The sequence below is a fragment of the Hydractinia symbiolongicarpus genome, chromosome 15 (assembly GCF_029227915.1).
Source record: "Hydractinia symbiolongicarpus strain clone_291-10 chromosome 15, HSymV2.1, whole genome shotgun sequence".
NCBI classification, from domain to species: domain Eukaryota; kingdom Metazoa; phylum Cnidaria; class Hydrozoa; order Anthoathecata; family Hydractiniidae; genus Hydractinia; species Hydractinia symbiolongicarpus.
Window position 1 is genome coordinate 7,840,906 of NC_079889.1, and position 27,517 is coordinate 7,868,422.

General features: G+C 33.6%; 3 protein-coding genes and 1 pseudogene across 5 annotated transcripts; 1 reads left to right on the plus strand and 3 right to left on the minus strand.

Moving 5' to 3' along the window:
• Positions 1–2,062: 2,062 nt before the first annotated feature.
• Positions 2,063–12,851, minus strand: LOC130628819 (serine/threonine-protein kinase PLK1-like). The gene is made up of 12 exons (XM_057441834.1): positions 12,519–12,851; positions 8,386–8,493; positions 7,900–8,016; positions 7,586–7,803; positions 6,377–6,472; positions 6,014–6,185; positions 4,955–5,222; positions 4,607–4,699; positions 4,241–4,394; positions 3,742–3,871; positions 3,297–3,404; positions 2,063–2,754 (listed from the first exon to the last, which is right to left on the minus strand). Exons 1-12 carry the CDS (start codon positions 12,684–12,686, stop codon positions 2,533–2,535), a joined length of 1,854 nt encoding a protein of 617 aa, XP_057297817.1. The 5' UTR covers positions 12,687–12,851; the 3' UTR covers positions 2,063–2,532.
• Positions 12,852–13,140: 289 nt separating this feature from the next.
• On the plus strand, positions 13,141–16,145 carry LOC130628820 (uncharacterized). The gene is made up of 5 exons (XM_057441835.1): positions 13,141–13,301; positions 14,460–14,659; positions 14,990–15,169; positions 15,254–15,345; positions 15,647–16,145. The coding sequence occupies exons 1-5, from the start codon at positions 13,180–13,182 to the stop codon at positions 15,818–15,820; spliced, it is 768 nt and encodes a 255-aa protein (XP_057297818.1). The 5' UTR covers positions 13,141–13,179; the 3' UTR covers positions 15,821–16,145.
• Positions 16,146–22,175: 6,030 nt separating this feature from the next.
• LOC130629196 (uncharacterized) lies at positions 22,176–24,652 on the minus strand (annotated as a pseudogene).
• A 27-nt stretch (positions 24,653–24,679) lies between these two features.
• LOC130629197 (uncharacterized) lies at positions 24,680–27,293 on the minus strand. Of its 3 annotated transcripts, XM_057442330.1 has the most exons (6): positions 26,379–27,292; positions 26,072–26,222; positions 25,638–25,995; positions 25,385–25,552; positions 25,109–25,281; positions 24,680–25,029 (listed from the first exon to the last, which is right to left on the minus strand). In XM_057442330.1, exons 2-5 carry the CDS (start codon positions 26,201–26,203, stop codon positions 25,265–25,267), a joined length of 675 nt encoding a protein of 224 aa, XP_057298313.1. In that variant the 5' UTR covers positions 26,204–26,222; positions 26,379–27,292; the 3' UTR covers positions 24,680–25,029; positions 25,109–25,264. The 3 variants fall into 3 exon arrangements, with proteins under 3 accessions (XP_057298313.1, XP_057298311.1, XP_057298312.1); XM_057442328.1 differs by having other exon boundaries at positions 25,109–25,552; positions 26,379–27,293; XM_057442329.1 differs by having other exon boundaries at positions 24,680–25,552; positions 26,379–27,293.
• Between the last annotated feature and the right edge of the window lie 224 nt (positions 27,294–27,517).

Genomic DNA, 27,517 nt, shown 5'->3' on the forward strand with positions numbered 1-27,517 from the left:
ATAAAGAGCAGAAAAATGGAAATTTATGAAAAAATTGGTATAATTGAATCAAAATTGGAAAATAGCAACTTCGTCCCAAGTTTTTTTGCGTGATCTTAAATCCACCGTCAGCTTTAATGTTAAAAAGTCAAGAAAGGTTAGAAAATACATAAATGCATAAAAAGTTTGCAAATACGCTGTATCAGTTTTAGATCCATAAATTTATGTCATTACCTATTCTTTATACTGCACATCATTTTTTCGAAGAACTTCAAATTCCTATCTTTCGACTTTAAATCTGATTTCTGGCCACCTCCTACACCTTAAAGTTAGTGCATCTGACCAGTGTCAGATGGGACATTCAATTCTCTTTTGTATGGCTCGGTATCTTGATATCTTACGAGTTATGGCTAATAGACGGAATATCGGTATTTCGGCTTTGCTGAGACGCCACTTGGCGTACTTCGGAGAGTTAAAAGGTCAAATAAAATACTTTTGGACAGTTTTTTAGAAAATGAGAAACCTGAATTTTCTAGTTAATATAATATGCCCATCACCCTATCTAGGCAGTTTATTGTGAGGCCCAGGATAAAAAGTGACAATGCGTAGGAGAGTGATTGTTTTCTACCCATACTTCCTATATGTTTTTTACAACTTGAATAGAAAATGCTGCGGCTTTGAAAGCTTTTTTTTTCTTTTTATACAGTAATAGGACAAGAAATTCTTTAAACTCTGTAGTCACTAGAACAAAATTTGGACCTTTTTGTATAAACTTACTCTGTCTTATTAACTACGTTTTACAACTTAATCTTGGGTGGACAGGGCTTGGTAAATCCAGGAAAAGGTGGAAAATTGGAAAGAAGTCTTGAAAAAAATATTTTTAATAATAATCCTAGAAGAAATAGTTTTTTTTCAACCTCGTCCTCGGGAAATCCTGTATCTTTTCTGACATTCGTATTACCGTTTCAGAAAAGATACAAGATGCTCTAGAAACAACTTTGTCTTTTATGATTAAATGGTAGTTTCCTAAATACTGTCTTTTGATGGGCTATATTTACCCCTTCATTTTGTACATATTGTTATAGCGTTAATTCAATTCGTAAATTTAAAAAATTTTTGAAACAGGTCTTTGAAAATTGCAACCTGGGATTTCCAGTCAAATTGTTTGAAAAAGTCCTGGGCTTTTGTTTTGGTTTACCAAGCCACACTTACGTAATATCTTGCACGTCACACTTATTTATCTCGGGAATTATCTCCAGCCTCTGTCCAAACTCCTAAAATAAAAAAACCTTCTCTTTCCGTTTGCAAGGCCGTAGCAAAAAAATAAAGGGGAGGAGCACTCTCCGAAATAATTTGGTAAAATGAAAACAGTGTTTTTCAATTATATGACAGCCAACAATCAGATTTTATGATATATATACATTTTTTCTTTTTATAAGAAACATGTTTAGAAAAAATCTACATGTAGAATCAATTCAAAAATTAAGAAACTTTTACTACTACATTCTATGTTTACTAGTCGTTAGCCGGTGGAAAAATTCACGGGTTCCTCGTACTTTTTATACTTGCGTAGCTAAGCTACCATTTTGCGTGACAGACAGACAGACAGACAGACGCATACGGGTATTATAATATAGACTAGTCGTTAGCCCGTGGAAAAATCCACGGGGTCGCCCGTCCTTTATATATCGCATTTCGTGTTTCTGTAACAGGACGCGGTTTCCGCGGACAGACAGACAAAATACGGCTATTATTAAAGAGACTAGTCGTTAGCCCGTGGAAAAATCCACGGGGTTGCCCGTCCTTTAAATTTACCCGTCGCAACAAAGTAGACAAAAATATATCGCATTTGATATTGGTGTTTCCGTGACATCATTTTCTGATTCAGCGGGGGGTCCGCGCAGAGACAGACAGACGACGGCTATTATTATAGAGATTTTAAAAGGAAAAGGACTTGTTCTTTTCCTCAACTTTCCTAACATACATAAAAAGCCACTACTTGGAAAACAGGAAAAAGATCCAAATCTTCAATAGTCACACACGAGTATGAAGATTAGAAGAATAACAAAAACAACAAAACAGGGAAAAGGATACATTATATTTGGGAAAACTATTACAATTTCATCAATTTAAATTATAAAAAAGTACTTCAAATCTTTTACAGTAAGTTTTTACAATTAATAAATCGAGGAACATAAGTTTAGTAAGCTTGACTAAGTAAAAGTTTTCTTTCTTTTCCCTCTGCTAGTCGCGAATAACTTCGTGCAAAAACTATAACTGGGATTATAAACTTAAAATAATTATAACGACGGGAACTGCATATTACACCCAACTAACTACACACAGTATATACAAAATCATATTGTACACATCAAAGCCATTGTAAAATTCACTGACGTATCGAAGTCTAAATGCTATGAAAAACGAGCCATTATATTTTTGTACACTGTTCCAGCGTCAGATCGCAGAACGGACATACACCTATAATCCATGCAAAAAACAGACACGAGGTGGAGAGCTGTTGTATAAATTACAAAAAAAGTTCCCTCTCCATCACGCTGTTTCTTTTTCTACTCTCTCTTCGATTAATTTCTTTTGAAGTCTCTCCACCATGGTCTTTGCGTACCGTAATCTAACGAACACTTCACGTGAGCAGCCATATTTCTCAATAGCGCTTAATTTAAACGTGCGAAAGTTGCGATGTTCGTCAATATACGAAACCGCCTCCATCTTTGGGCATAAAATAATTTTGGTGTGATCTTGAAAAAAGTTAATCTGAAAAAAAAAAAGATCGGAAAGTAATAATAGCTTACATGTATAACGCTTATAAGCACATCCAGGTTCAGATAGAGGAATTTTATAAGCATATTTAAAGCATTTTGTTGTGTTTTTTGCTTGTGTCACCGGTATTATAAAGACTAAATACTACTATATTAAGTCTGAATTTCTGTCATTGTACCTAGTTTTGCCGCTGTTCAAGTTAACAACATTTTAACTTATAGGGCAACAGTCAAGTTTTTAATTTGCTTTTAGCAATAAGCCTAACAACATAAGCATACTCTAAGCCTGATTGTGTTTTTCACATAAGCATATTCCAGCCTGATGTATAGTTTTCACTAGCTTCTAAAAAACTACACGTAAACACAAAAAAGAAACAATGAAAATTCTACCTACAAATTTTTTTTTTTGATTCTGTCAATATACTTAATGAGCCCTCACCGCACTTCACCCTTTGAATGAGCGTCCCTTCTGAATGCTCCAAAATTAATAAGGCATCCTAAGCACTCATTTAAACAAAAATTCTGTATTCATCTTACCTGCAATATTCCAACATTCAAGTGAAGCACAATTGCACTGCGTGTTCTAAACCAAGCTCGTAAAAATGGAAGACGTCCACCTTCTTTTATTTCGACACCAGATCCAGTCTAAAACAAAACAAAACGATTTTTAATGCCTTATTCGTAGTTTTTCGCGCATCGAGAAGAAATCTTCGCGTGCATTGATTTTAACACCAAGCCAACATGAACGCATTTTGCGCGCAATAATTTTAACGCAAATTCCCTCAAAAGTTACAAGGAAAAGTATTTACCTTCTGGATCTTTAAATACTTTTTTTTTTTTATGACAACTGCAGTAGTATATTTCCATACGTATAAATTTTCACGTTGATTAAATTTCGCGCGAAAACAATCTATTGGGCTAATTTTTGTTGTCCCACTAACCTACGACGTGAAAAATAGAGTGCAATTGACATCAAACCTACTTTTAGCAAGTGCTCTCTCATGTAATTGTGGAAATATTCCAACAGAGTTTTCTTCTTGTACAGCTCGGATGGGGCGTTGTCGACAGTGAAGAAAGATTCTTTGTTTGCTTTGTCGATATATTGAAGATTGCTAAAACAGAATTAAAAAATATCCTCAATCACATGAGAAAAACAAAAGATGCCTGCTCATAAAGGTGTCTGAAAAAAAAGAAATTTAAATGCTAACGGTTCCCTAATTTCATTTTAAAGTAACAAAATTTCTTCCCTAATCAGACATCATGTGCTAACAGCAATTTTTCACATGACAAAAAGACGAAACAAAAAAATTCACAAAAGAAAAAAAAAATCCCAGTTACGTACAGATTCTCTCTGAGTTAATAGATATGCATACATGTTAAAAATTATGTTCCATGCCTTTTTTGAAAGACTCCGCAAAAGATTTTTAATTTGAAGTGGTATTTCTCAGAAACACTCAACAAAAACAAAAAAGGGGACTTACCGCTCATCTTCATTCATCAGGAGTCGAGTTGCATCGTTGAACAAGACACCAACACTACCGTCAGACAACTGATAACCCAAACCATACTTGTCGGAATAGTCCACCCACTTGCTAACCCAAGACACAGGCGTCAAAGTTGGGTCTTCTGCTTCATCTGTGAAACCAAAAGTAAAACAGTCAAGTAATTATCTATATGAGTATGTTTTTTAGCCAGATCTTTTTCCAGCTATAAAGAAACCCTGTGGCATGCATTTTTGCATGGAATACGTATAAATTGTGCATGCGGATAAAACATTTTAAAACTTGCTTTAGATTTTAGATTCAAAAAATATTATCCATTTTTTTATTAACAAGCAGTAAACTTACCCATATCAATTTTAGTCTTGCTAGCTGGATCAGTTGCTAACACTTGATCCAAAAGTTTCAAAAGATCAGTTAAGTAGAAGTCATCTGGTTCACCTAACATACATAAAAAATATATAAAGTAGTGACCACGTGGACAAACACAAACAAACAGAACAGGGTAAGACATGATAAACACATTTGCTTTAAATCAGGATCTAGCTTTCAAGAGTAAAACCTATTTATTAAGGTTACAAAAAATTTTACGAAAAAAATTATTGGGTTTGCATTTTTTTACTTTCTAACAAGATATACCGTAAATCACACAAAATTGTGCATTATTTTGATGCCTTAACAGCTTAGAGAACGTACCATCTCCATCTAAATCCAATATTTCATCGACGTCATGACCCATCCCATCTTTAACAAAAACGGCACGGCTGACATTATTCTTCTCTGGACCTTTTGAAGCTGGCTTTGATATTTCTGGAATAGCAGAAAGTATATCTCGATTACAATCAGCCAATGGACGACGCTCGGTTGAGTAGTGTGACGAAGAAAATCTTGGCGCCATTGTTAAAGAGCTGTTTGGCAAACTAACTGGTGTAAAACCATCTGAGAAAAATCGATCTTCTTGAATCTATAATTAAACAAATTTGAGGACATTTGATGAGAATTTTCAATTGTTTCCACAGAAATTGAGAATACTTGATATTTTCTTCACTATATCCATTGAGCTGGGTTTTGCCACCTATTTATTACTAGACATGCCGACCACTTATCATCAGTATTATGCATGCAAAATATCCATATTTTGTGGCAAATCTGAGGCGGGATACTCTTGTTAACCTAATTGAGGGAGGCAATAATAAAAATTCTTTAAATCATTAGTTTGGGAGGGTGTTAATAGGAAGGGGTTAAATCTCTTTTCAACGCATGCCTTTGATTTGTTCGAAAGGTTTGTTTATAGTGTTACATGTATATATTGTACTACTTAAGATGTTTTGAAAACTATTTTAAAATAAAAACATTTGATTTCCTTATTCTCAAAAATTATTAAAAATTGTCCTTCATCAATTTCAAAAATGTTCCTTTGCTTTTTGCAAACTTTTGTATTATCAATTTTTTCCAGTTAAAGTTTTTTGCATAGTCCAATACCAGGTTCTCAAAAAGCCTTTTTTTATAATAACAAAGCAAGTACTCCAATTCAAACCTTAGCAATTAAAATATGCTTTAAAAGATATGAAAATGGCCGATAGGTTAAAAATGTTTTTCCACCAAGAGCACCCTATCCTTTATATGTCAATTTCCATCTACGAAAGTGAGTCCTATGTTTTGTGTTATGTAACGTTTTGTTAGTTCTGCTTTTTGTTACGATAAAAGCATGATGCTTTAAGAAATAGGTTTTTGCTAATCAATTCAAAATAGTACCTCTTTCATGGAAGGCCTTGTACTAGGATCAGGACGTAACATTTTTATTATTAGAATCTGAGCTGCCTGCGAAACTTTAGCTGGAATGTAGTATTCATTCTTTTTGATGCGGTGATACGTTTCTTTGAGAGAAGTAGTCTCAAATGGTGGCTTTCCAACCAACAAAGTATATCTAAATAAAAGTTTTGGTAGAATTATTGTTGGTGTTTTAGGTTGATGGTTAGTAAATTTGGAATAGTCTTAAAAGTCTTCAACAAATTTGCAAGGACATAAACTAGATTTATAAATTAAATCTGAGAAAAAATATGCTGAAAAGAACCTAAGTGTAGAAATAAAACTATGAAAATAAGTAACTTAACTTACAAAATACAACCAACAGACCAGACATCAACCTCGAAACTATGCCCCTTTTTGCAAAGAACTTCGGGTGCTATATAATTTGGTGTTCCACATAGGGTTCTAAAAACAGTTGGCAAAAAAATATTCACATACTTGTATTCATAAACAAAACTAACGTCCTTCTGGAGTCACATTCTACACCACATAATAGCAAGATATGCTAAAAACACGGTCAAATTAAACATCAGCTAATCGTGCCTTTTATGTGCGAAAAGACGCTCCTGAAATTTTAGCAACAAAAAAAATTATCCAGAATCCAAAATCTATCTGTTTAACCAAAGCATAGCTATAGGGCAAAACAAGGCCTAACTCAATAGAATAAACAATCAATAAATATATTTGCATCAACCTTCAAATGGATCATTTAGAACAGTTTCATATTATAGATTGAATCTTTATCATAGCAATTCCATATTTTTATTCAACAAAGAATGTTTAACCCCAATTGGACCTCAAATCATGACGGGCGACTATAATCTGTGTAGGTCATATTGAAAAAGAACTAAATTCTTATCAAGATACTGCTTGGCAGCGAGCGAGATTCAATCCCAAGAACTGAAAGCTGAAGACGAACACACTACACTACATGTGGCAATACGTTATTTAACTCAGATAGTTTATCCGCATGATGTTTATACATAGGCAAATCTTTATCATGGTATATTTTTAGTGATGAGCAAGTATATAGTTCTTTTTTTAGTGATGAGCAAAGTAGTTCTTCTTCAATAGTTTCATATCACTTATTGGGTAAAAAACGCTGTTCTTTCTTGCCAGTGGTTGAATTAAATATTTAACCCCAGTCACTTTAACTCCACAATAATTTTGATTTTTTTTTACCACCAAAAAAATGACTTAAATTTTAACTTCTTGGCAGCCACTTTAACTGCCAGCAATAATATATTTATTTTATGAGCTGTGCTTTTAACAGCTATTTAAGTTTTTGAGGCCATTATAACTGTATAAAGTCTAAAGGTATGTATACAAAGCCAATAAAAATAGGCTAACTATATTTTCTTTTGTGATCCAAAGTTACACTAATAGAATGCCAGATTTTTTCGCAATTTTAAAAGGTAGTTTCCGCTGCTACGATATGGAATAGAGTAAAAGTTATTCTCGACTTATTCTTAATTTAACACAAAAACAAAGTACAAAAACAAAGTACACAACCATTACTTTTTTCTTTCGCCATCAAAATCTACTCTTGTGGCTAATCCAAAGTCTCCAATCTTTACTTGAAAATCATCATTTAAAAACAAATTTCCTAATTTCAAGTCGCGATGAATGATATTCTTGTTGTGCAAAAATACACATGCATCAACAATTTGTTTCATGTAAAACCGCACTTCTGGTTCTGTTAACGCCTTTCTTCTTTTATGCAATTCCATCATAGACTGAAAAAATTAAAGAACACTGTTAACCAAAGAAATACATATGCACATAATTTTAAACATCTTTAATCTGGTCAATAACTAACTTATTTGACTTACCCGTTTTTTACACAACTCCAAAATAATGTAAACGTAATGGGTATCTTCAAAATATCTGACAAATCCAACAACATGTTTGTATGACAGTTCACGGTGGATTTGAATCTCTTGGGCCATCTAGAAAAAAAGAATATGTGAGGAAATATACCCATGGCTTTTTCACATTTTACGAAGCAAAACAAATCTGGATATTTGTTTTTGAGACAAGAAAAAAATAAAATTTGTTTAATTTATTTATAGATTGTTTAAATAAAAAAATGTTGATTGACGAATTGAAACAAATAACAGTCATAATTGCCATTTGATTAATAATTTCGGGCTTTAATGTGGTGTTTTTAATCCTAACAAAAAAAACAACAACAAAAATTCAAAAGATCAACAAAGTTTATAAAAGGAAAAGGAACACAAAGGAACAAAAAACATTGCTATACGCTCACATAAAATACCACACACAATCTTATATCAATAACTGTAAAAATGATATACCTTATCTCTTTGGTGAGATTTAACCAGTAAGGACTTTGGCACTATCTTTCCAGCATACAATACATTGGTGCTAATGTCTGTCAATTCATAGCACTTTGCAAAGCCACCCTAATGATTAGAAAGTAAGACTATTAAAACATTATACCACAAAGTTTAACATCTGTAGTAAAAAACAGCTTTACAATTAAAAATATCTTGCTAGTTGCATTTTTACCAAATAAAGAGCATGGGTAAGTATGTGTAGACCTGATAGTTCATGGGAGAAACCCCAGAGGTACACTTAGAAAAAGAAACAGGAGGAAACAAAGACATACTTCATGTAGAGCAAGTTGAGCTTAGAACTAACACAGTCTAGATCTGTTTGAAGGATGGTAACCAGTATGCCCACCAACTTATGTTACCCAAGAATGATAATGGTGAAGTAGGGGTACACCCCCAATATACCATAATCCCCAGGGACATTGAAACATACTGTTTTTTAAGGTAAATTTTCCTGCACACAGAAGAAGACATTTTCTAAACAGTGAAAATTGATTTTTTGATGCCAGGCCACAAAATTATAACCAATCAAATTTGTTAAAAAGTTGATTTCTGTTCAGCTCTAAGTCTAAAAATGCGTAAGTGGAAAATCCACTTTGGATTTTGTTATATAATTTTACTAGGCAATTAAACAACAACCTCAAAACCCCTATCATCAGTAAAATATAATAAGTTTCTTTTGGATCATCCTTAGAACATAAAACTCACAACACAACTTCATTTTGTTAAAGAAATTTGAACATGATTACCGTGATTCCTCTGGGTTTTGTTTTTTTAGTTACCTGAAAATCGATTTTTGACAATTTTTCATGCGAACTATGTAAAAAACGGCAAAAACAGTAAATAACTCTTTTTGGCTATCAGAAACTTGAAACAATGTTAAATTTTAGTGGATTTCAACTTTTAATGTAACAGAAAAAGTGCTGACATAAGCAAAAACTATTGCTGCCATTCTGGTTCTTTCATAACGCATTATAAGTGTGCTGATAAATAATCCTCAATTTATAAACAGTTTTCTTTCTTTATAAACTGAACATCCTTGTAACAAAGAAAATAAATATTTAAAAGGAAACTGTGAAATTATGTGTTTTCCAATGGTCTAGAATGTCCAATTTTCTCCCTTGCAACCAACCATGGTACCTGCTTCAGAAAATTTGTCAAAGATTTTCCCTATTTTTGTGAAAATTTGTTGCCTGACTAACCACATTCTAACAAAGAATGTAGTAAGGGTTTACACACACATTTCTGGTAGTCAACAAGCATAACACAGCAGGCTTTAAAGTTTGCTAAAAGTGATTTTTTGGGCCTTATGCATTCTGCTAAGTGTTGATTGAATGGTGGTTTTAAATAATTCAATTTACACATTGCATAGCTTTCAGGTAGCTAGCTAGCCAGGTTTTAATACAATTTTGACAAACTTAGGGGCAGCGTCCATACTTAAGTTGCAACAAGAAACATAAATTTAAGTTTTCTTCTTAAATCCATCCACCAAACCAAAAACATCAATGCATGACAACAGCAAACCATGAAATATTCACAATAGCTGTATACTTTGTTGCAACTTTCTTACAATTTTTTTGCTTGCCTACTTGTCCACTGTTGAAATATGCAAAACATAAATTATTTTTTACTCTAAATACCCCTGTTATTAAAGATATTATTTCGGTTTGTCTGTTCAGTATTCATATTACTGTGGAAAGTTTATTATTTCTTGAACATGATAGTTTAGTAGGCAACGTTTCAGGAGATCTTTCTCCCATCATCGGGCAAAGTAAAATGATGTTGAGCATGTATTTATATAATTGCAGAGGATCGAAATTCACAAAAATTAACCAATCAGAAACGAGCTGATAATTACAGTTAATTACGGTAATTAACATTTTCGGACCCAGATGTAGGTAACTACTTCTTCTGTAGGGCTGGTAACCAAATCTCAGGAAGTTGATACGAGATGCTATTTATGTGTTTTTGTACACTAATCTTCCTGGCGGTTGTTCTGGATTCTCTGTCAATGATTTTCTTCTCATCCCAATTAAACTGATGACTTCTGCTCAAGCTGTGGTCTGCAATTTAGTTTTTCTTCACATCTCTGTTTCTCACTGCGCACATATGTTCTTGTACTCGTTGCTTAAACTTTCTTTTTGTTTCACCTATATACACTGCATCACAATCCTTACACAGGATTTCGTAAACAACCTTGCTTTGTTCTTCCAGGTTTATTTTGTCTTTTGGTTTAGACAAAGTGCTTCTTAGGGTGCCTTTAGAGTTAAGAATACATTTGATCTTGTGTTGCTTTAAAACTCGACGAAGGATCTCGAAGGATAGGAATGCTGATGCAATAAATTCCTCTGATGTTTCCTTGTTGTCACAGTTGCATTCTCTTCGTTTTATTTTCTACTTGCGTGATGACTTTATAACTGTATCCATTTGCGATTAATGCATTTCTTACACGTCAAATTTCTTCTTTCCTCTCCTGTTTGTCACTGACTACACTGTTGGCACGATTCAGTAATGAAGATATGACACTTTCTTTGCAAGATTTCTGATGGTTTGATTCGAAGTTAAGGTACTGGTCAGTGTGTGTTGGCTTACGATACACTGAAACGAAACCATTCTTGCGTTTGACCAAAGTGTCCAGGAAAGTGAAACTTCCATCGTGTTCAAGCTAAACAGTGAATTTGATTTGTCGATGTGGGACGCTGATGTGTTCATGGAACTCTTCTAGATGAAATCTTTTGATTACTCTAAAGACACCCTAAGAAGCACTTTGTCTAAACCAAAAGACAAAATAAACCTGGAAGAACAAAGCAATTGCGAGCCACAGCTTGAGCAAAATTCATTAGTTTAATTGGGATGAGAAAAAAATCATTGACAGAGAATCCAGAACAACGGCCAGGAAGATTAAAGAAACCAAGTGTACAAAAACACATAAACAGCATCTCATATCAACTTCCTGAGATTTGGTTACCAGCCCTACAGAAGAAGTAGTTAATTACATCTAGGTCCGAAAATGTTTATTACCGTAATTAACTGTAATTATCAGCTTGTTTCTGATTGATTAATTTTTATGAATTTCGATCCTCTGCAATTATATAAATACATGCTCAACATCATTTTACTTTGCCCGATGATGGGAGAAAGATCTCCTGAAACGTCGCCTACTAAACTATAATGTTCAAGAAATGATAAACTTTCTACAGTAATAAATTACCCTGTCCAACACATGAAGCAGGAGATAGATAGATCATATTTTGCATGGCTAGCTTCACAAATATTATTTCCAGGATGGACCATGGCTTAGATGGTTAGTCCTAGATTATTAAATTTTCAATTTGAGTTATGCAGAGTCAATTAGGGTCTTCACTTTACCAGACAACTCACTGCCACATCCAACTGCTCACACAGTGTGCTATCTCTCCAATTTACCTCACATAACTTAGGTTGGCTATGGTATTATTGACTTGCCCATATAGAATATCACTGCCCAGCAGGGGGAATCGAACCCAATCCAGCAAGTGCAAGAGGTATAAACACAAAGCAACTGTGCCACCTTTGCTAAATTTATTCATGGCCAGTTCTGAACATGTCCACGATTAAAGTGGTGTTTAAACAACAACAAAAATTTAGCATGGAGATAAAGTTTGGAACCAGAGGGAGAAAAATTTATTGTATATATACTTTTTTTTCCTTATGACAGGTTTTTAAAGGCCGAATTGTCACAAAATAAACCCACCCACCAACAAAAATCAAATGCAACATAAGTATGGATGCTGCCAAGTGTGACCAACTGCAAATTAGTGATTGTTACCATAGCCCTGGGTTAACCCAAGCCATGTGAGGGAAATTGGGAAAATGGCACACTGTGTGGGCTGTTGGATGTTGCGGGCAGTTGTCTAGTGAAGAGGAGACCCTAATTGGGTCTGTGTAGCTCTAAATAAGCATTAAATACTCTAGGACTCCTCATCTAAGCCATGGCCCCTCCTGGAAATAATAGACAGGGTATAGCTAGCTATCCCCTCAATATTTGTGATCTATCTATCTAAAGTGTTATTAATATCTCTTTCTCATTAAAACAAATGCTAAATGACAGTAACCTTTCCAAGCAGTTTTCCTCGTCTATATCTTGTTTTTGTTTCAGGGTCAATAACTTCATCAGAAAGTTCAGGAGCAGGAGTCACTTTATCAGGTGGTAATGTAGTTATTTTTGGCTTATCGTTCATTTTTTTTCCATGATACCGATCTTTACTTGTAATTTTATGCATATTTTAATTTTAAAAGCCAATAAGCTAACAAATCCAAAGCAATAACTATGCTAGTATTATGCTACTTAAATTTTGCAACCAAACTTTCTACTTCAGCACGGTTTCAGCTTGGTTGGTATTTTTTGTCAGATTCAAAAAAGTTCGCCACCGTTGCCCGAAAGCCCAAACTGCAAATATTAGCGAATCAGAATCTGAGTAAAAGTCATGTGATTACTCCGGTCTGTAATGTTCATGGCGCTATTTCCTTTCCTAAATTCCTGCAGACCACAATTCAAAATATAGCTCCTTCCTTTAGTGAAAATACAATATTTTTAGTACCTCATAAGAAGAAAAAGAGTTAAATATCACTATACAGCTAAAAAAAGTTCTACTTTTTGTAATAACTGTTTAATAAAAAAAGTTATTTGTCACTTTATGGTCCACAAAATTCACTGGTGCTTGTTTTATCCACTTTGCTTTCTACCTGTTCATTCCACAACACTACAACGAAAAGATGGCGACCAAAGTAGCAATGTCCCTGTTTTTGACATTTTTACTATGTAATCTGTCCTTGGTTTTTACTGAACCAACTATGAAGATAGAAGTTTTAAAGGAGCCTCCAAAGAATTGTGTTAGGTACTTAATCATTTATTTTAAAACTAGTTGTAAGATTCCCTCAGCAGTGAACTGAACTGCAGGGTGCAAATACAATTTTTTAAGAAACGTGTTAACATTTATTGTGAAGAGCTTGAGACTCTGATCAAAAGTATTGAATCATGTGCTTTCGAAGAAATGCTAAGGAGAAATAAGGGTTAAAAATGTCAGCAAAGCAAAAAGACCCATCAATAAATTTTTAAAATTCATTAGGTCACCATCAAAAATATGTTGTGTTCGCGTCTTAAAGACCCTTGAAAAATGAGGCGGTCGGGCGTATTTTTTCCCTGGATTATCAGATCGGAGCAAGCAAATTCGTTCCCAGGGCCAAGACAGTAAAGCGCCACTCGACATCGTTTGTAGACCATTTTTCCGCGCCATGTAAACTGTTAGTAGCCACAGGAGTGCCCTAAAGGAATTAATTTTTACTGAAATTAATTATCACAAGTTTTTGTCATTTTTGCATAAATTAGTTCTGGTGAAAAAAATTTCTTTTTTTGAAAAATATCTCGCAAAATTTTTTCCCGCTCTTTTTCCGACTTACCTACTCAGGTTTTTATTACCAAAAGTGAGTCGGTCGGAGGACGCAAACACAACATATTTTTGATGACGGCCTTACCCTGTTGCCTGTATTTTGTAGAGCTTAAAAGGCAGATTCAAAAAAAGGTATAGGATTATGTCCGTATTATGTGAACGTCAAAATTAAGTTCACTGAACCGAAACTTGTCCCATGCACAGATTTTTTGCAAATTGTTTCAAGAGATTATTTATAGTCAAAATAAAGTTATATAGCGAACAGAGTTGCTAGATCATCAATTAGAGCCAATTTTTCTAGATAATCACATAATAACGACGGTATTAAGAACGGTAGAGATATTGAGATTTAAAGGTTTTTAGGTCACATTACCAACCTGGGGTGAATTTACCCAGCTTTGAGAAATTGGTCCTATGTTTTTACCCATAAACACGGCGTTGTCAGTTATTTCCACCTATTAAAGATAAATATTAAGCAGGTGTAATTTAATGTATTTAAAAACAGTCTAATGAAAACACCAGTTAACACAAAAAACAGTAGAAAATACTTGTTTTTGAGCACGCATCAAATAAGATGCATATATATCCTGCTTTTTATTTTTGTAGAAAAGCTGCACCTGGAGACATGATATCCATGCATTATCGTGGAACTTTGACTAGTGGTAAAGAGTTTGATAGCAGTTATAGCAGAAATCAACCTTTTGATTTTCAACTTGGACAGGGCATGGTTATTCAAGGATGGGAACAAGGTGTTCCTGGCATGTGCGTAGGAGAAAAACGAAAATTAACTATCCCTCCATCGTTAGGTTTGTTTTACATTTTTTGTTATGTATTTCCTATTCCTTAAATAAAATTTGAAAAAAACCTGTTAAAAACTTGAAAAAAATTTGTTACTGTTGCAATTGATGGCAAAGGAGTCAAGTGTCGTGATTCCAACACTTAGGTTGTTCCATTTCATTCCGTTTCTGTAACTTTTCATGACAACCTAGTCCCCAAGAGTTATGCAGTCAAACTGTGATCATAACTGCAATATTTTTGTTGCCCAGTTTTTGACTGTAGATAAATGTGATCTGTGCTCATCCTAAGGGTTAAAATAAAAAAAGGTATATATTATAATTATTTTTGTCTATTTTTAGCTTATGGGGATACTGGGTTTGGAGACATCATTCCTGCAAAGTCAACGCTAGTATTTGAAATCGAACTGATTAACATCAAGGGACAAGAGCAAAAAGAGCAAGCTGAGGAAGAACCAAGTGATAATGATGATGAAGACCCGGGCCATGAACACGAACATGAACATGCTGATTCTTTTGAATGTAAATGTGTACTCTTTATCCTATTTCTTTATCTTGTGTGCTGGCTAGAGTGTTATTGAAAATTTTTTCCTTTGTAATTTCTAGCACTTGATACCAACGGTGATAAAGTCATAAGCAGTGATGAAATGGCAAATTATATAAAAAAGTTTCATGAAGGAAATGAAGGTGAAGGAGAGGTATGGTAAATTTTATATAAAAGACATGGCATGAAAATAAAGGTGATGTTCTGATTCCTTATTTATGTAAGGACTCAGCAATGTGAATGCTGACCTAATGACAAAGCAGGCAGGCATATGGCATTTCCTGTCAGCAATTTCTTTACTCATATGAAAAGATTGATATCATCATATTTTTATGAAAGTATATTTTTTTTGGTTGTTATTTTAATGAAAAAGAAAACTCAAAACCCTCATGTGATTTGAGCAAGGGGCGATATGATACAAATTTCAGATATATTCTTAAAACTATTTCTTATAGGATGAAAATTCTGTGGAAACTATTGTTAGTGAGATTTTCCAAGAAGACGACAAGAATAAAGACGGCGTGATTTCTTTGGAAGAGTACCAACATTCAGCTGCTGCGTTGGATGATGGTGATGACAGAGAGGACGTGGAAGAGCAAGAAGAAGAAGAAATCAAAGAAGAATTATAAGTTTTATTTAGGAGACTTAATGTGTTAAAACAGAAACATATTTTTAATGACAAAAAGAAATTTTTCTAGGTTTACTATTCCCTTTGAGCAATACAGTTCAGCTTTTCTTTTTAAAAAATTGTGAGATTTCACTTTTGTCTGTGATCCATAATATAAATAGGCTTTCCTTTCTCCTTCGCTACTTTTTATTTAGACCATACGTATTGATTTTTTTATCTGGATTTAAAAATTTTTTTTGAGTGAATTTTTCATGGAATTTTACATTTTAATGGTACATGCGCATAGCGTAATTAGAAATCAGAAATATAATTAATTAACTTGCAAATGTATTTTTCATTTGATGGTATAAGTGTAATTTCTTCTAAAAAAAAAAGAAGAACAGGTAGTCGATCCTTGAAAGAATTGTTACTGCACATATACAAATTTCTACAATTTTCAGCAAACTTTTGTAAACATTGGCAAGTAATCTATGGTTAAATGGCGCCTGATCGTTTCGTTACGGTATTTGCTGTATACATTCAGAAAGTGAGAAAATGCGATCGCCAGGAAGTTGAATATACCGAAATATTACCTGTGCTTCCCGTTTTCACACTGACCTGAAAACTTCACGGTTCCTTGATTTTAGCTTATGGTTTTCATGTTGTGGCCGTAGCTGATATGTAAATTTAGGGGAGTCAAGGAGGTGGGTTTGTAGATTTGAAAACCCAGGTTCAATACTATTCTATTATTATTAAATATTCTTATCTTTTTCAGAATTTAAGCTTAAAAATGCTTATGGCTCATGATATTTTTTTTTATCTACTCAACGGACGGAGGAAGTTCAAAACAACTTTAACAACAACCACTTCAAACTGCAAATCTATAAAACAGCAATAGTTTCCGCGTTTGAAAGTTTGCTCTAAAATTTTACAGAACGACAATAAAAGGTCAAATTTTGTGAAAACAGTAGCATTTTGGTCAATTTCTCCACCCTTTTAAACCAACGTGTCTAATTATAATTTAGCGGTAATGTTTGGGTAGTAGTGATTATTATACATATTTTCGAAATGATTATACATAAAAGAAACACATTAAAGGAGAATAAAAACGACGGATAACAAGTCGTGCTTAAAGTGTTTATTATAGTGCGAGCATATTTGTGAGCTTTGTTCTCAAGATATTTAAGGTCAAAGTAGTCCTACGGCCGCTGCCGTGACAGTGTCGGTCAGGAAATTCTGTTCGGTAAAATACTAACTTGTGTGACGTAAGTCTGCGAGAATATAAGCGTATTCTGAATAAACGAAGCGAGGGAATGCTAAACTGTGCCTCTTGTGATTGTCTAAGAGTAATTTTATGTTTGAAGTAAATATCTTTCGCAGTATGAGTTACTACATAGAAAATAATAAACATTAGCTACGTGTATTTAAATTTATTATGAAATTTTCTTCCTTTAATTTGTATGAAAACAACATCATCTTAAAAAACAACAAGAAGCCCTGCGGCTTAAAGATTTCCGCCATTAGAAAGAATCTGAAAAAGTATTGAACTTTAAAGAGGACTGAGTAATATGGGGAAACAAAATCATTGAACATTCTAAAATTTTAAAATTTAATTTTTGATTATTATTGTAACTGTAAATCATAGCTAACTTAACTTACACACACTTCATTTCTCTATAAGAACGATTTTAAAAGAAAAAATAATAATAATTGATGAACAACAAAAACAAAATAGGAACAACGGGAAGGCTGAAAATTTACCTATTTTCTCTTTTTCTCTGAAAAACCACGTGGAAAATATCTTTAAAGGTGGTAGCAATTTTTTGCATAATCAGTTACGAAATGTTATTTTCAGACTACATATTCTTATTTTTACAAGCTCGTGAGCTTGTATTAAAACGCAAATGTGTCCTACAAGAATGGAAATTTTTGCCTCTCTGAGCACCGACACGGGAGTTGTCGTGTGTTCGAATCTCAACTTGGTAACTATTTTTCTTTTTTTTTTTCCTTTTTCTTTTTTAAAAAGATAAGAAAAGGGTTCAAAAGCCTTATTTAACTAACTGGTAAAGTAAAGGTGTTTGTACCAAACTTTTCAAAAGTGAATGTAGGCAGAATTAACTGAATTACTGAATTTAGCAAATTTTAGGTGGGGTTTGTGGTCTTTCTTCTTCCTGGGTTCACCAAAGACGGACCCATCGAAAATTAAAATATCGAGGAATTTTCCGTTCAAGAAGATCTCACAAATCAATTTTGAAATATAACTGCGTAGTATTATTGCGTATCTGAATAGTAAAATATGTCGTGCCTAACTTCGTAACAAAAATCACAATTTGATAGACAGCTTTTTGTAAACTTTATTCGCGAGGTTGTTTGCGTATATCATACGTCTTGTTTCTTTTATAACACAATTTTATAGCTATAATACATTATCTTTCACCAAAAATATTCAGCCTCAACAATTCCTCTTTAAATTGAAATTCATGAATAATTAATTAGTTCTACTGAACATAGCTTTAAGGCCAGGATACACTTGTATAATATCATTAATTATATTCTACTAGTATATAGTTGCAACTACTTGCCGCCCTTGTTTACCCTGATACGACAGTTGTTCTTTCAAAGATGATACATATGCACCCCTTATTTTCCAAAGCGATGATTACCCCCAACACCAACCTTGACCCCAGGGCTGGTTCTCTTTTTATAAACCCTGGGGTCGAGGTTGCACCAACAGGCGAAGTGCACAATGAAAGGATACGCAGTGCGTTTTATCTGATCACGTGTGCACATTCTACCTCCGCAAGCTTCTATGCTATGTTTAAATCTGCAAGTTACATGCACATTCGATTTTGTTTCTAGTGGATTTTTTCAAGAGCAGCAAACAGTCTATAATTATTGGGATCCGGAAAGAATAAATAAATATTTCCAGTTAAGTTTTTTAAAGAATTTTATTGCACAGTACAGTATATATTATATACAGTGAAATACGGCTGAATTTCTTGCTACATCCTACCTCACTGTAAATTAGATTATATTTATACTGTTTTGCATGCACAATTGATACTTTCAAAACGTTTAAAATGCAGTCTGTGAAGCATTTAAATAAAATTTTATAAATATTTATATAAAAAAGAAATTAAAAAATTCCAATCAAAAAATAAGATTTTAGGACAAAATAACATTTTGCTCAGGCACACGCATAAAAACGTAAAAGTATATATCATACAACAAAAACATAAAAAAATCAGGCTAACGGTTACCATAATAGTAGACCTGCAGCTTTAATATTTATTTGAAGGCATAATCTATAAAATCTTCTAAACAAACTACTAAATCTGCAAAAACAAAATCTATTGATGTATGCATCAGTTCATGTTAATGGTGGCAAGTTTTTTCTGCAACTTCAAGCCAAAAAACCTTGTGGTTGTAACGTATGAGAAGGACTTTTCCTTTAATCATTTACAAGTACGTCCCTTATTTTTCCAGTTAGGATCTCCATCAAATTTATTCTTTTTGACTCTAAAAAAAATATATATATATTATTGATCAACTAAGGAACCCAAAAATGAAGTTATGGTTCAAGGATTAATCAGTTACATGCGGGTAAAACAGACAAAAATCATTTGTCAATAACTACTATAATGGGTCTATTCAAAAATGCATACGTACTATAAATCGTCAATCTTATACTCCATTGTATGCTTTGCTTTTGACTTACCCTTCCGAAAAATCAACTTAATGATTATTAATTATAACACATTACTTGAAAAAAGGACAATATGGGTAACTACAGCAAGTCAAAAAAAATGGAATAATATTTTAAAGCGTAAGCCCTTTAAAGACCCCTTTCGCCTTGTACACTTTGAAACGCTTTTAGACTACCTATCTGCCTCCTTTTTCTTTGAGCATGCTAGCTACATTACTTTTTGTAAACAACGCCATAAACCGTTGTTGCAGCAGAGCTAAATGGACATTTGTCGTCATGGGTGGGTGGTTTCATGAAGAACGCCAGGAGCAGCTTTAGAATTTGTACACCAAAATCTTGGTTATCATAATATAGAAGCTGCAAATGCAGATAGTCACTTTTAAAAAAACAAAAATCTTCAAATTACGATTGCCCCTATGGCTCACTTCTCTTCCAAATCAAAATCACTTCTCTTCTATATAACAAAACACTTCTCTTCTGTATTTTGACACTTCTCTTCAGTATTTTGACACTTCTCTTCTGCACTTAACATTTCTCTGCATGTGGCTCTTTACAACTTGAATTCTAAAATCTGGTCCTCAATTTTACATCATTGGTCCGTAGTTTTAACCTTTTGTGAGGTTTATTACACGGGATCAGTCCCCTCGCCATGTGACTTATTTTTTCAACAAGAATAAGGTCTGATGATGGTACTGAAAACTGTATTTTGGAAGCTGTTGAGATTGCATTAAGATCTCAGCATAATGACAAATATGCTGGCACTGGCAGTTTTATTGTTGGTACATCAACAGCTAATCAAAGAATCGAATCTTTTTGGTCACAACTTTCAAAAGACAGACCAAGTTGATAGAGGTTATTTTTTAGAGAACTTGCAGACTTAGGATTTTTAGATGCTGGTGATGCACTCATTGCTGAATGTGTACGCTACTGTTTTATGGATTTGATCAGAAAGAACCTTAATGAATTTGCGATTCGTTGGAATCAACATCTGTTAGCACCAAGCAAAGGTGCTACTGCTCCCCGTGGAAGGCCTGATACATTGTACTTTGTTTGAGAATTATATGGTTGCGAGTCTTTTAAAAAAACTTTAGATCTTAATGAGCTAGAAGAATTTAGCCAACTATCTGTACCAGATCACGATAATGAGCCTGAATTTATTGAATTTGCGGTAACAGTTCTTCCAATAGAGGGTTTCTCCAAACTTAAGCCAGATACAGCTCAAGAAGCTATTGATTATTATATCGCCTTGATTTGTGCAGTCAAAAGATATATGTAATACAACACCTGTAACAATGTAAAATGCTTGGATTTTAGAAATATATATCTTCTTTTTTGAAAACCATGAGTTCTTTGCCCAACAAACATCACATTGTTTATTGCTGCAAAAAAATATCTTGGTTTTTGTAAACCACGAGTTCTGTTCCTAACAGACATCACAATCAATGTTTATTCCCGGGTAAAGTAGGGTCAATTTTAAGCCGCAAAACGTTCTAGTTTCGCCGAATCGCAATTATAATAGTTCAAAGTTAGTGGAAACTAGATAAAAAAAGCAATCTCGTATTACGCTTCTGGGACCGTAAAGGAATATAGCTTGAAATTTCGCAAAGTTTTCCCGCGAAAAATCTAATTTTGTAAAAACGTTAATATGCCCCCGTAAGAATTTATGCAAATTTTACTGGGTACAAAACTTCCTATGCGCAGAACCCGGGGTGTGCCATTTATTCATAAACAAGATCTGGATAAATTCATATATTAAGGACCAGATTCAGTCTGGGAAATTTTCGAGCTTATGGAAGAGAAGTGTTTCGCACTTGGAAGAGAGGTGTTTCGCACTTGGAAGAGAAGTGTTTCGAAAGGAAGAGAACTTTGGGTATCAAAGTAGAAAAGTTTTTTATACAGAAGAGAAGTTTTGTTATACAGAAGAGAAGTGTTTTGACTAAGAAGAGAAGTGTTTTTATTGAGAAGAGAAGTGAGCCATAGGGGCCATCGTACCAAATATCATATAAAAGCTGCAAACGCAAATACGCACTTCTATACACACAAAGAATGAGAATGTCGAGTAGGACTCAGTGAGTAAGTGCGTAACCGTGTTGCAGTTTATATTTTATTAATTTTTTTTGTTTGCATTTTCTGAGGTTTAAATGCTAGTGCTCTTTCCCCCAAATCCAAACTTACACATTCTTTTGGCACAGCTGAAATTTAGGTGACTACTTTGAAGGACTTTACAGAACTTCACATAAAGAAAAACAATTAAAATACTGCAGCTACTTACATTACATAGACATATACCTAGCTACCTCCAGGGTGTAGGCTTTTTTAGCAGTGTTCAAATGATGAATCCGGCATGGAAATTGATCTAGCTAGCTAGCTATCAACATTATTAACAAGTGTTTTTCACAGCTATGTAATACAAGAATGTATAAAGTTGTCATCATTAAAACATTCTTCCAGACCACTGTCATCATCGCATCAGTGTCAGTTACACAGTGATACTCACTTAAACCTTTCTATGGTAACATGCCGTTAAATACCGCAGCCGCTCCGACCAAAAATGCATATATTTGAGCATATACAGTATATATAGTATATGCTACTATATGATATGTGAAACGTAACGCCAGTATAGCGCTAAGAATTTTTTGAAAAATAAATGAAGTCGTAAACAACAATATGAATACAAATATGTTTTTGTGATAGTAAGTATTCTACTGCTGTAAAATGTATTAAAACACAGTAAAACATTTTCTTCTTCTTTTAATCAATTGCAAGCAGGTAAAAAAATACTAAAAAAACCTAACATAACCAAATATTACCTAAAGCATATATGTACAATAAAATAAAAAAATTAAAGTAAGAAGTATAGTTTTTCATGTTCTTTGCTGACATTTCTTGCAAAACCATTCTTATTTCGCATGAGATTTTGAAACATTGGTGCAATCCCTTAAAATATAAATGTTACTATTACTTTTTCATAATCTAAATACAAAAACATGACATACGTAGGTGATCTAAAATTTACCAGTGAAACCATTGTTGACAAGTATCACACATTATCATATTGGAGTACTTGCTTGTTGTACATATGCTGCAACTCCACGTCTCTTTTAATATCTCTACTAAACAAAAATATGCTGATCGTTAAGAACTAATGAACAGTATTGATGAAATAATGACACAAAACTTACGTACTTGCATCTGTAATAATTTCCCAACAATTTTTATCGAAATAAGCTTGAAGATGATTGATGGTTACGTTTATCAACTTAGGATCTGGAAAATTATCTGCATCCATATCCAAAGAAGACTTCGTGACAAAAAAAGTTTTCTTCTGTGAATATCTTTTCAATTCGCTTAAGATAAAATCTTTGTTGGTGCTCTGGTATAGTAAACATATTTAGTTGCACGTTTAAATATTAAAAATGATACTCGCTACATGAAATAATGACATACTTCTGCTTGGTTTATTCTTAAATGTTTTATTGTCTTTGGTAGCATTGGTAGATGAGGAAGTTTCTGAAGAATAAATTATAAAAAAATTATTAACACAGTTATTTTAAATTGAAAAAGGAAAACGAGATGTGTTGATAAATTAATAAATAAATCAAATCACGAAGAAACCTGCTTCTGTGTTTTTTTTGTCCATAGTTAACCAGAAGGGTGTATCATTAAAAGATGAATTTTCGTCCAAAGTTGGTCTTGCAAACCGCACGTTTGATGTCCTTTTCCTTTTTTTCGTTGAATAAAATCTTCTTTGAACGCTTATTTTTTGTTATGTGGACCAGTTACAGTTGGCATCAGTACAGCTGTAGGCGTATTTTCCACCATTGCACTAAAGGTAGATTTTGCAGCAACTAAACCTTTTATTAGTTGTTCGAAGGCGTCTGAGTTGTTGTCAACACTCGCGCTTTTAACATCTGCCAAAAGAGTAGATAATAGCACTTTAGCTCTGTCTTTTAAAGTTTCCAATTTTGGGCGGACGACTTTGACTAATTCAACTACATCGTCTATATCATCTGTTAAATCAATAGATCTTTCTTTTTTATCTTGTAGATCAACATTATCTTTTCTCTTATACCTCTCCAATAAGTGCACGTGTTTACAAATTGTTTTTTTAGTATAAAGTCGTTACAAGAGCATGTGTATTTGTGACAGCAGATATTACATTCAATGCATTTCAATTTGCAAGCTTGGTCATTGCAATCACCGCATAAATACAATACAATAGTATAGATACAAAGTATAACTTGTATTTTTTGAACTTCCACTAGTAATCCTCCACTCTGTGTTACTTATCACTGATACGCTATCAAAAGACAAGGTCAAACTAGCATCGTGACTTTGTTGGATATCTTTTAACTTTTTTATTGCATTTCCTTTTGTTAATTTGATACCACGATCAAATGCCTTGTCCTTGTCAAATTTAATGAGACTTAAAAGGCATTTGTCGACACGTCTATTCATCTTTCCCTTCAAGTATTCGTACTTAAAAACACGGTGAAACGCTTCCACATACATATTTGTATTTATGCCATAACCTTTACGGTAGCAACAAGCCCATGAACGAGTTTTGCTCATCCAGAAGGATTCGAAATATCTTCCAAAATCCTTAGTTACATTCGCTTGCAAAAGATGTTCCTTCAAAACGGCCACTCTGTCTTCGAAGATCGAACAATTTGGTTCTTCTAGCACGGTTCTCAATCTCTTGTAAACCTCCTTGTACACATCCAGATTTCCGATCTTTTCTCGAAGCTGCTCTTTCCAACTCTTGTCCACATGCCACGTACAAAATAGTTGCAAAATAGTTGCAAAGGAGTGCATTCGTTAACATCACAAAATGCGTTATAGAACTGAGGGGCCAAATCACTCATAAACCACGTAGGTGACATAACTTCGGAATTCTTCCTGATTTCCTAAAAAATAGTAAACAAACTTCTCAATGACATCGTGACATAGAATACATGAATATAAAATAAAAAATCAGATATGTAGATCAACCAAGTCGGATCAACATAGAAATACTACTTTAAATTTATAATAAATTATATTTCTCCTACTTGGAAAAATATTTTCATAAAAGCATAATCTTCATGGTTTGATAAGCACCATCCGGCTGGCACGCCCTGGCCGAATTCGTCGATTACTAGTACCGTGCTTAAACCAAAATCATAGCCTGTTGTTCCATTCGTAGAATCACAACACAATCCGTTCTTGGCGAATCGTTGAAACATATTCTTTTGAGACTCCGTTTGAATAATTATTATAAAATCATCCGTTTTTAATTTTTTTTCCTTGTCTTCTTCTCCTTGCATTTTATAGTACAGCACAGGGTTGTACGGATCGGATTTCCATTGCTGAATCCAAGACAAAACACTTTCATGGTCATTGACGTGACGCTGAATGTCGTTTATTTGAAAAGCTCTTTTCAAGTTTTCAAGATCTTGTGCTGATGTCAAATGGATTCTATGTAGTCCGTCATCTGTAACTGTTTCTCTAATATCGCTCAGGATTTTATCCCGCCAAACACCCTGTAGTTAATAAACATAAACTTGGCGATCTTAATCCAGAAAAGGGAAAACACTAGTGCGTAAAGGCGCTATAATATACCTGTTGTAATTTGGATCCAATACTATTTCTGCTAGACTTTGGTATCCATGTATGTTCTAGTTCTTTTTCATGGCCATAGTGGGTGTAGCATTTGTCTGCCGTTACTTTACCGTCAGCGTGAAAAGTAGCTTTGATCGTGATGGTACTATTTTTTCATTATATTTTGCAGGTTCCTACAGTAAGAGAGAACAATGAAATTAGAATTTCCCTAGTATTTCAGAAACATTGTTATATGTTTAATACCAACGCACAATATAGGTATGAAAGATAGCGTACCTGACATCTTAACGCGTCTTTTTCCTTTCCTGTTCGGTTTGTATTGTCCACACCGATTACATTGGTAATACTGTTGAGCTTCATTTTGTTTGTTTTTGACTTTCCCCGAGAGTATAACAAAACTGCAATGATTTGATGTTTCAGTATCATCTTTCCACGTTTGAAATGCTACGGAAAGAAGTGTAAACATTATACATACCGAATTACTAAAGTAGGATTTACAAGTCACGTAAATTTAAAAAACATCTTTTACCAGAATTGTCATCAAAAGTGATTCTTTCTGTTCGGAATACTTTTAAGTGTTGCTTGTGTAAATGTTTTCTCAGGTCTGTAATATATCGACACCTATAACCACACTCCAGGCAAATGCAATTTCCGTCTTGCGCTTTCGCGACATCTTCTTTTTTGTGATACCGAGAAATGTGACGTTTTAAGTTGAATCGAGTTGATGCAGCTACGCCGCAAACATGCCATTTGTACTCATTAAGGTTCGCTTGGTTTTTCGTTCCACTTTTTACAGCGTTTTTAGTTTTATTCTTTGTATCGCTTATTGAATCATTCCCATTTGATTTTGTTTGTTGCGTGGTCTTATTTGGATCAATTTCTTTAATCTAGAGATACAACATGGGGAATGTAAAAAATTATTACTCTGGCCTTTTTTATGGTTAGTAAAATATAACTACTCACCTCGGCTACCTGTTGCCCTAAATCAACGCGATGAATTTCGCTGTCCAAAACTGAATCTGATATTGCTTCATCATCCTCGTAATTCGGCAATACAAAAGACACATCCATATTCTCTTCGCTAAACCAAGTCATTATTACAGAGCGAAAATAACTGAAATAAAAGTAAATCAAATACGAAATAAAAAAATCGAATTAATTTGCGCAAACCTTACAATATTTAACTGCACGTAATATTTCATCGCAAGAACATAGATAATAGATATTTGCCAGTATATAAAAGTAAAATTGAAAAAAAGGTTAACAGTACCGACGGTATTTAGTTGGATCGCATAGAAAAATGAAGGGAAGTTTTGATCCAGACTTCTTATCGAATCCAAGTAAAGTTCTGAAATATGCTGGTCATAAAACAGCTATAGATAGAATTACGATAGCTACCACACCACAAATGTTTCCATCGTTCTGAAGAGGATAAAATACAGAACAGCCAGTATTGCATTTGTGTTTCCCATTACCAGAATGTGGCTTGTGACATTCCACGATGTTAACATCACCTTCGCCGTAAAGAACTTTGCAGTATTGGTCAACGAGATCCTTTAATTCAATTGGGGCCATCCAACCCAACGAATCACCATATGTGCAGGTAGTTCTGTCAGAAACTATTGCAATTGCAAAGTGATTTCCAGGCTTTTCACAGGTTTCAATGTAAGTCTCCCCGTTGCGTGGATTACTTCCAACGTTTAAAAGAAATGCAATGCGTGTTGGAAGCTAATAAGAAAAGTTTTAAAAACACATGTTAAAATTTTATTTTTAATTTATAAAGTAGCACGAAGCTTTTCGTAACTGAGTTACATTTTCAAGTGATAAAAATATCCTAAGCTAAAAACCTTTATACAAAATATCTACAATAAAATAATTAATTGATTTAATTAAAATGTTCTACCCAAGGGAATACAAGTAAAAATCATGGACAAGCGAAACAAAAGAAAGAAAATGTGCAAAATCACCATGTGTAAAAATAAAATAAAATAAAATAAAAACTAATTGCCCACGGGAACAGAGAATAAAAACAGGCGATTGTGTAAATAAAAATCTATATTATATAGCTTGTTATGTTATTTATTATTTAGGAATGGAGTTACATAGCATTAATTCTTTGTGGTTTAGATGCCTTGAATTGTGTTGAGAATACTATAATTAATTAAATCTTGTTTTGGTTTTAATTTGACTCACCTGTTTCGCTGTTTAATAATTAATATTATGAAACAAATCGTTGTACTCCTACTAAGCTTTTAAATTTAAAGACAATTTAATTTTATTTATTTATACAAAGAATTAATAGTCTCTTACCATGTTTACTTCTTTGATCTTGGAAAATGAATTCCAGGCGATTGTCGCAATAAATAAAATAAATATAATACATTTTTTTCTGATAAAAAAGTTTCTATG

Excerpts from the sequence above, each read along its gene's own strand:
- LOC130628819 (XM_057441834.1), bottom strand. The coding sequence starts at position 12,686 with ATGCATAAAATTACAAGTAAAGATCGGTATCATGGAAAAAAAATGAAC. Across the intron at positions 6,473-7,585 it reads TTTGATGGCGAAAGAAAAAA|AACCCTATGTGGAACACCAA; the intron begins GTAATGGTTGTG and ends AACTGTTTTTAG. Across the intron at positions 3,872-4,240 it reads CTGATGAATGAAGATGAGCG|CAATCTTCAATATATCGACA; the intron begins GTAAGTCCCCTT and ends ATTCTGTTTTAG.
- LOC130628820 (XM_057441835.1), top strand. The coding sequence starts at position 13,180 with ATGGCGACCAAAGTAGCAATGTCCCTGTTTTTGACATTTTTACTATGT. Across the intron at positions 13,302-14,459 it reads CCTCCAAAGAATTGTGTTAG|AAAAGCTGCACCTGGAGACA; the intron begins GTACTTAATCAT and ends TTATTTTTGTAG. Across the intron at positions 15,346-15,646 it reads GAAATGAAGGTGAAGGAGAG|GATGAAAATTCTGTGGAAAC; the intron begins GTATGGTAAATT and ends TATTTCTTATAG.
- LOC130629197 (XM_057442328.1), bottom strand. The coding sequence starts at position 26,203 with ATGACTTGGTTTAGCGAAGAGAATATGGATGTGTCTTTTGTATTGCCG. Across the intron at positions 25,996-26,071 it reads TAGGGCAACAGGTAGCCGAG|ATTAAAGAAATTGATCCAAA; the intron begins GTGAGTAGTTAT and ends TTGTATCTCTAG. Across the intron at positions 25,553-25,637 it reads CACTTTTGATGACAATTCTG|CATTTCAAACGTGGAAAGAT; the intron begins GTAAAAGATGTT and ends TTCTTTCCGTAG.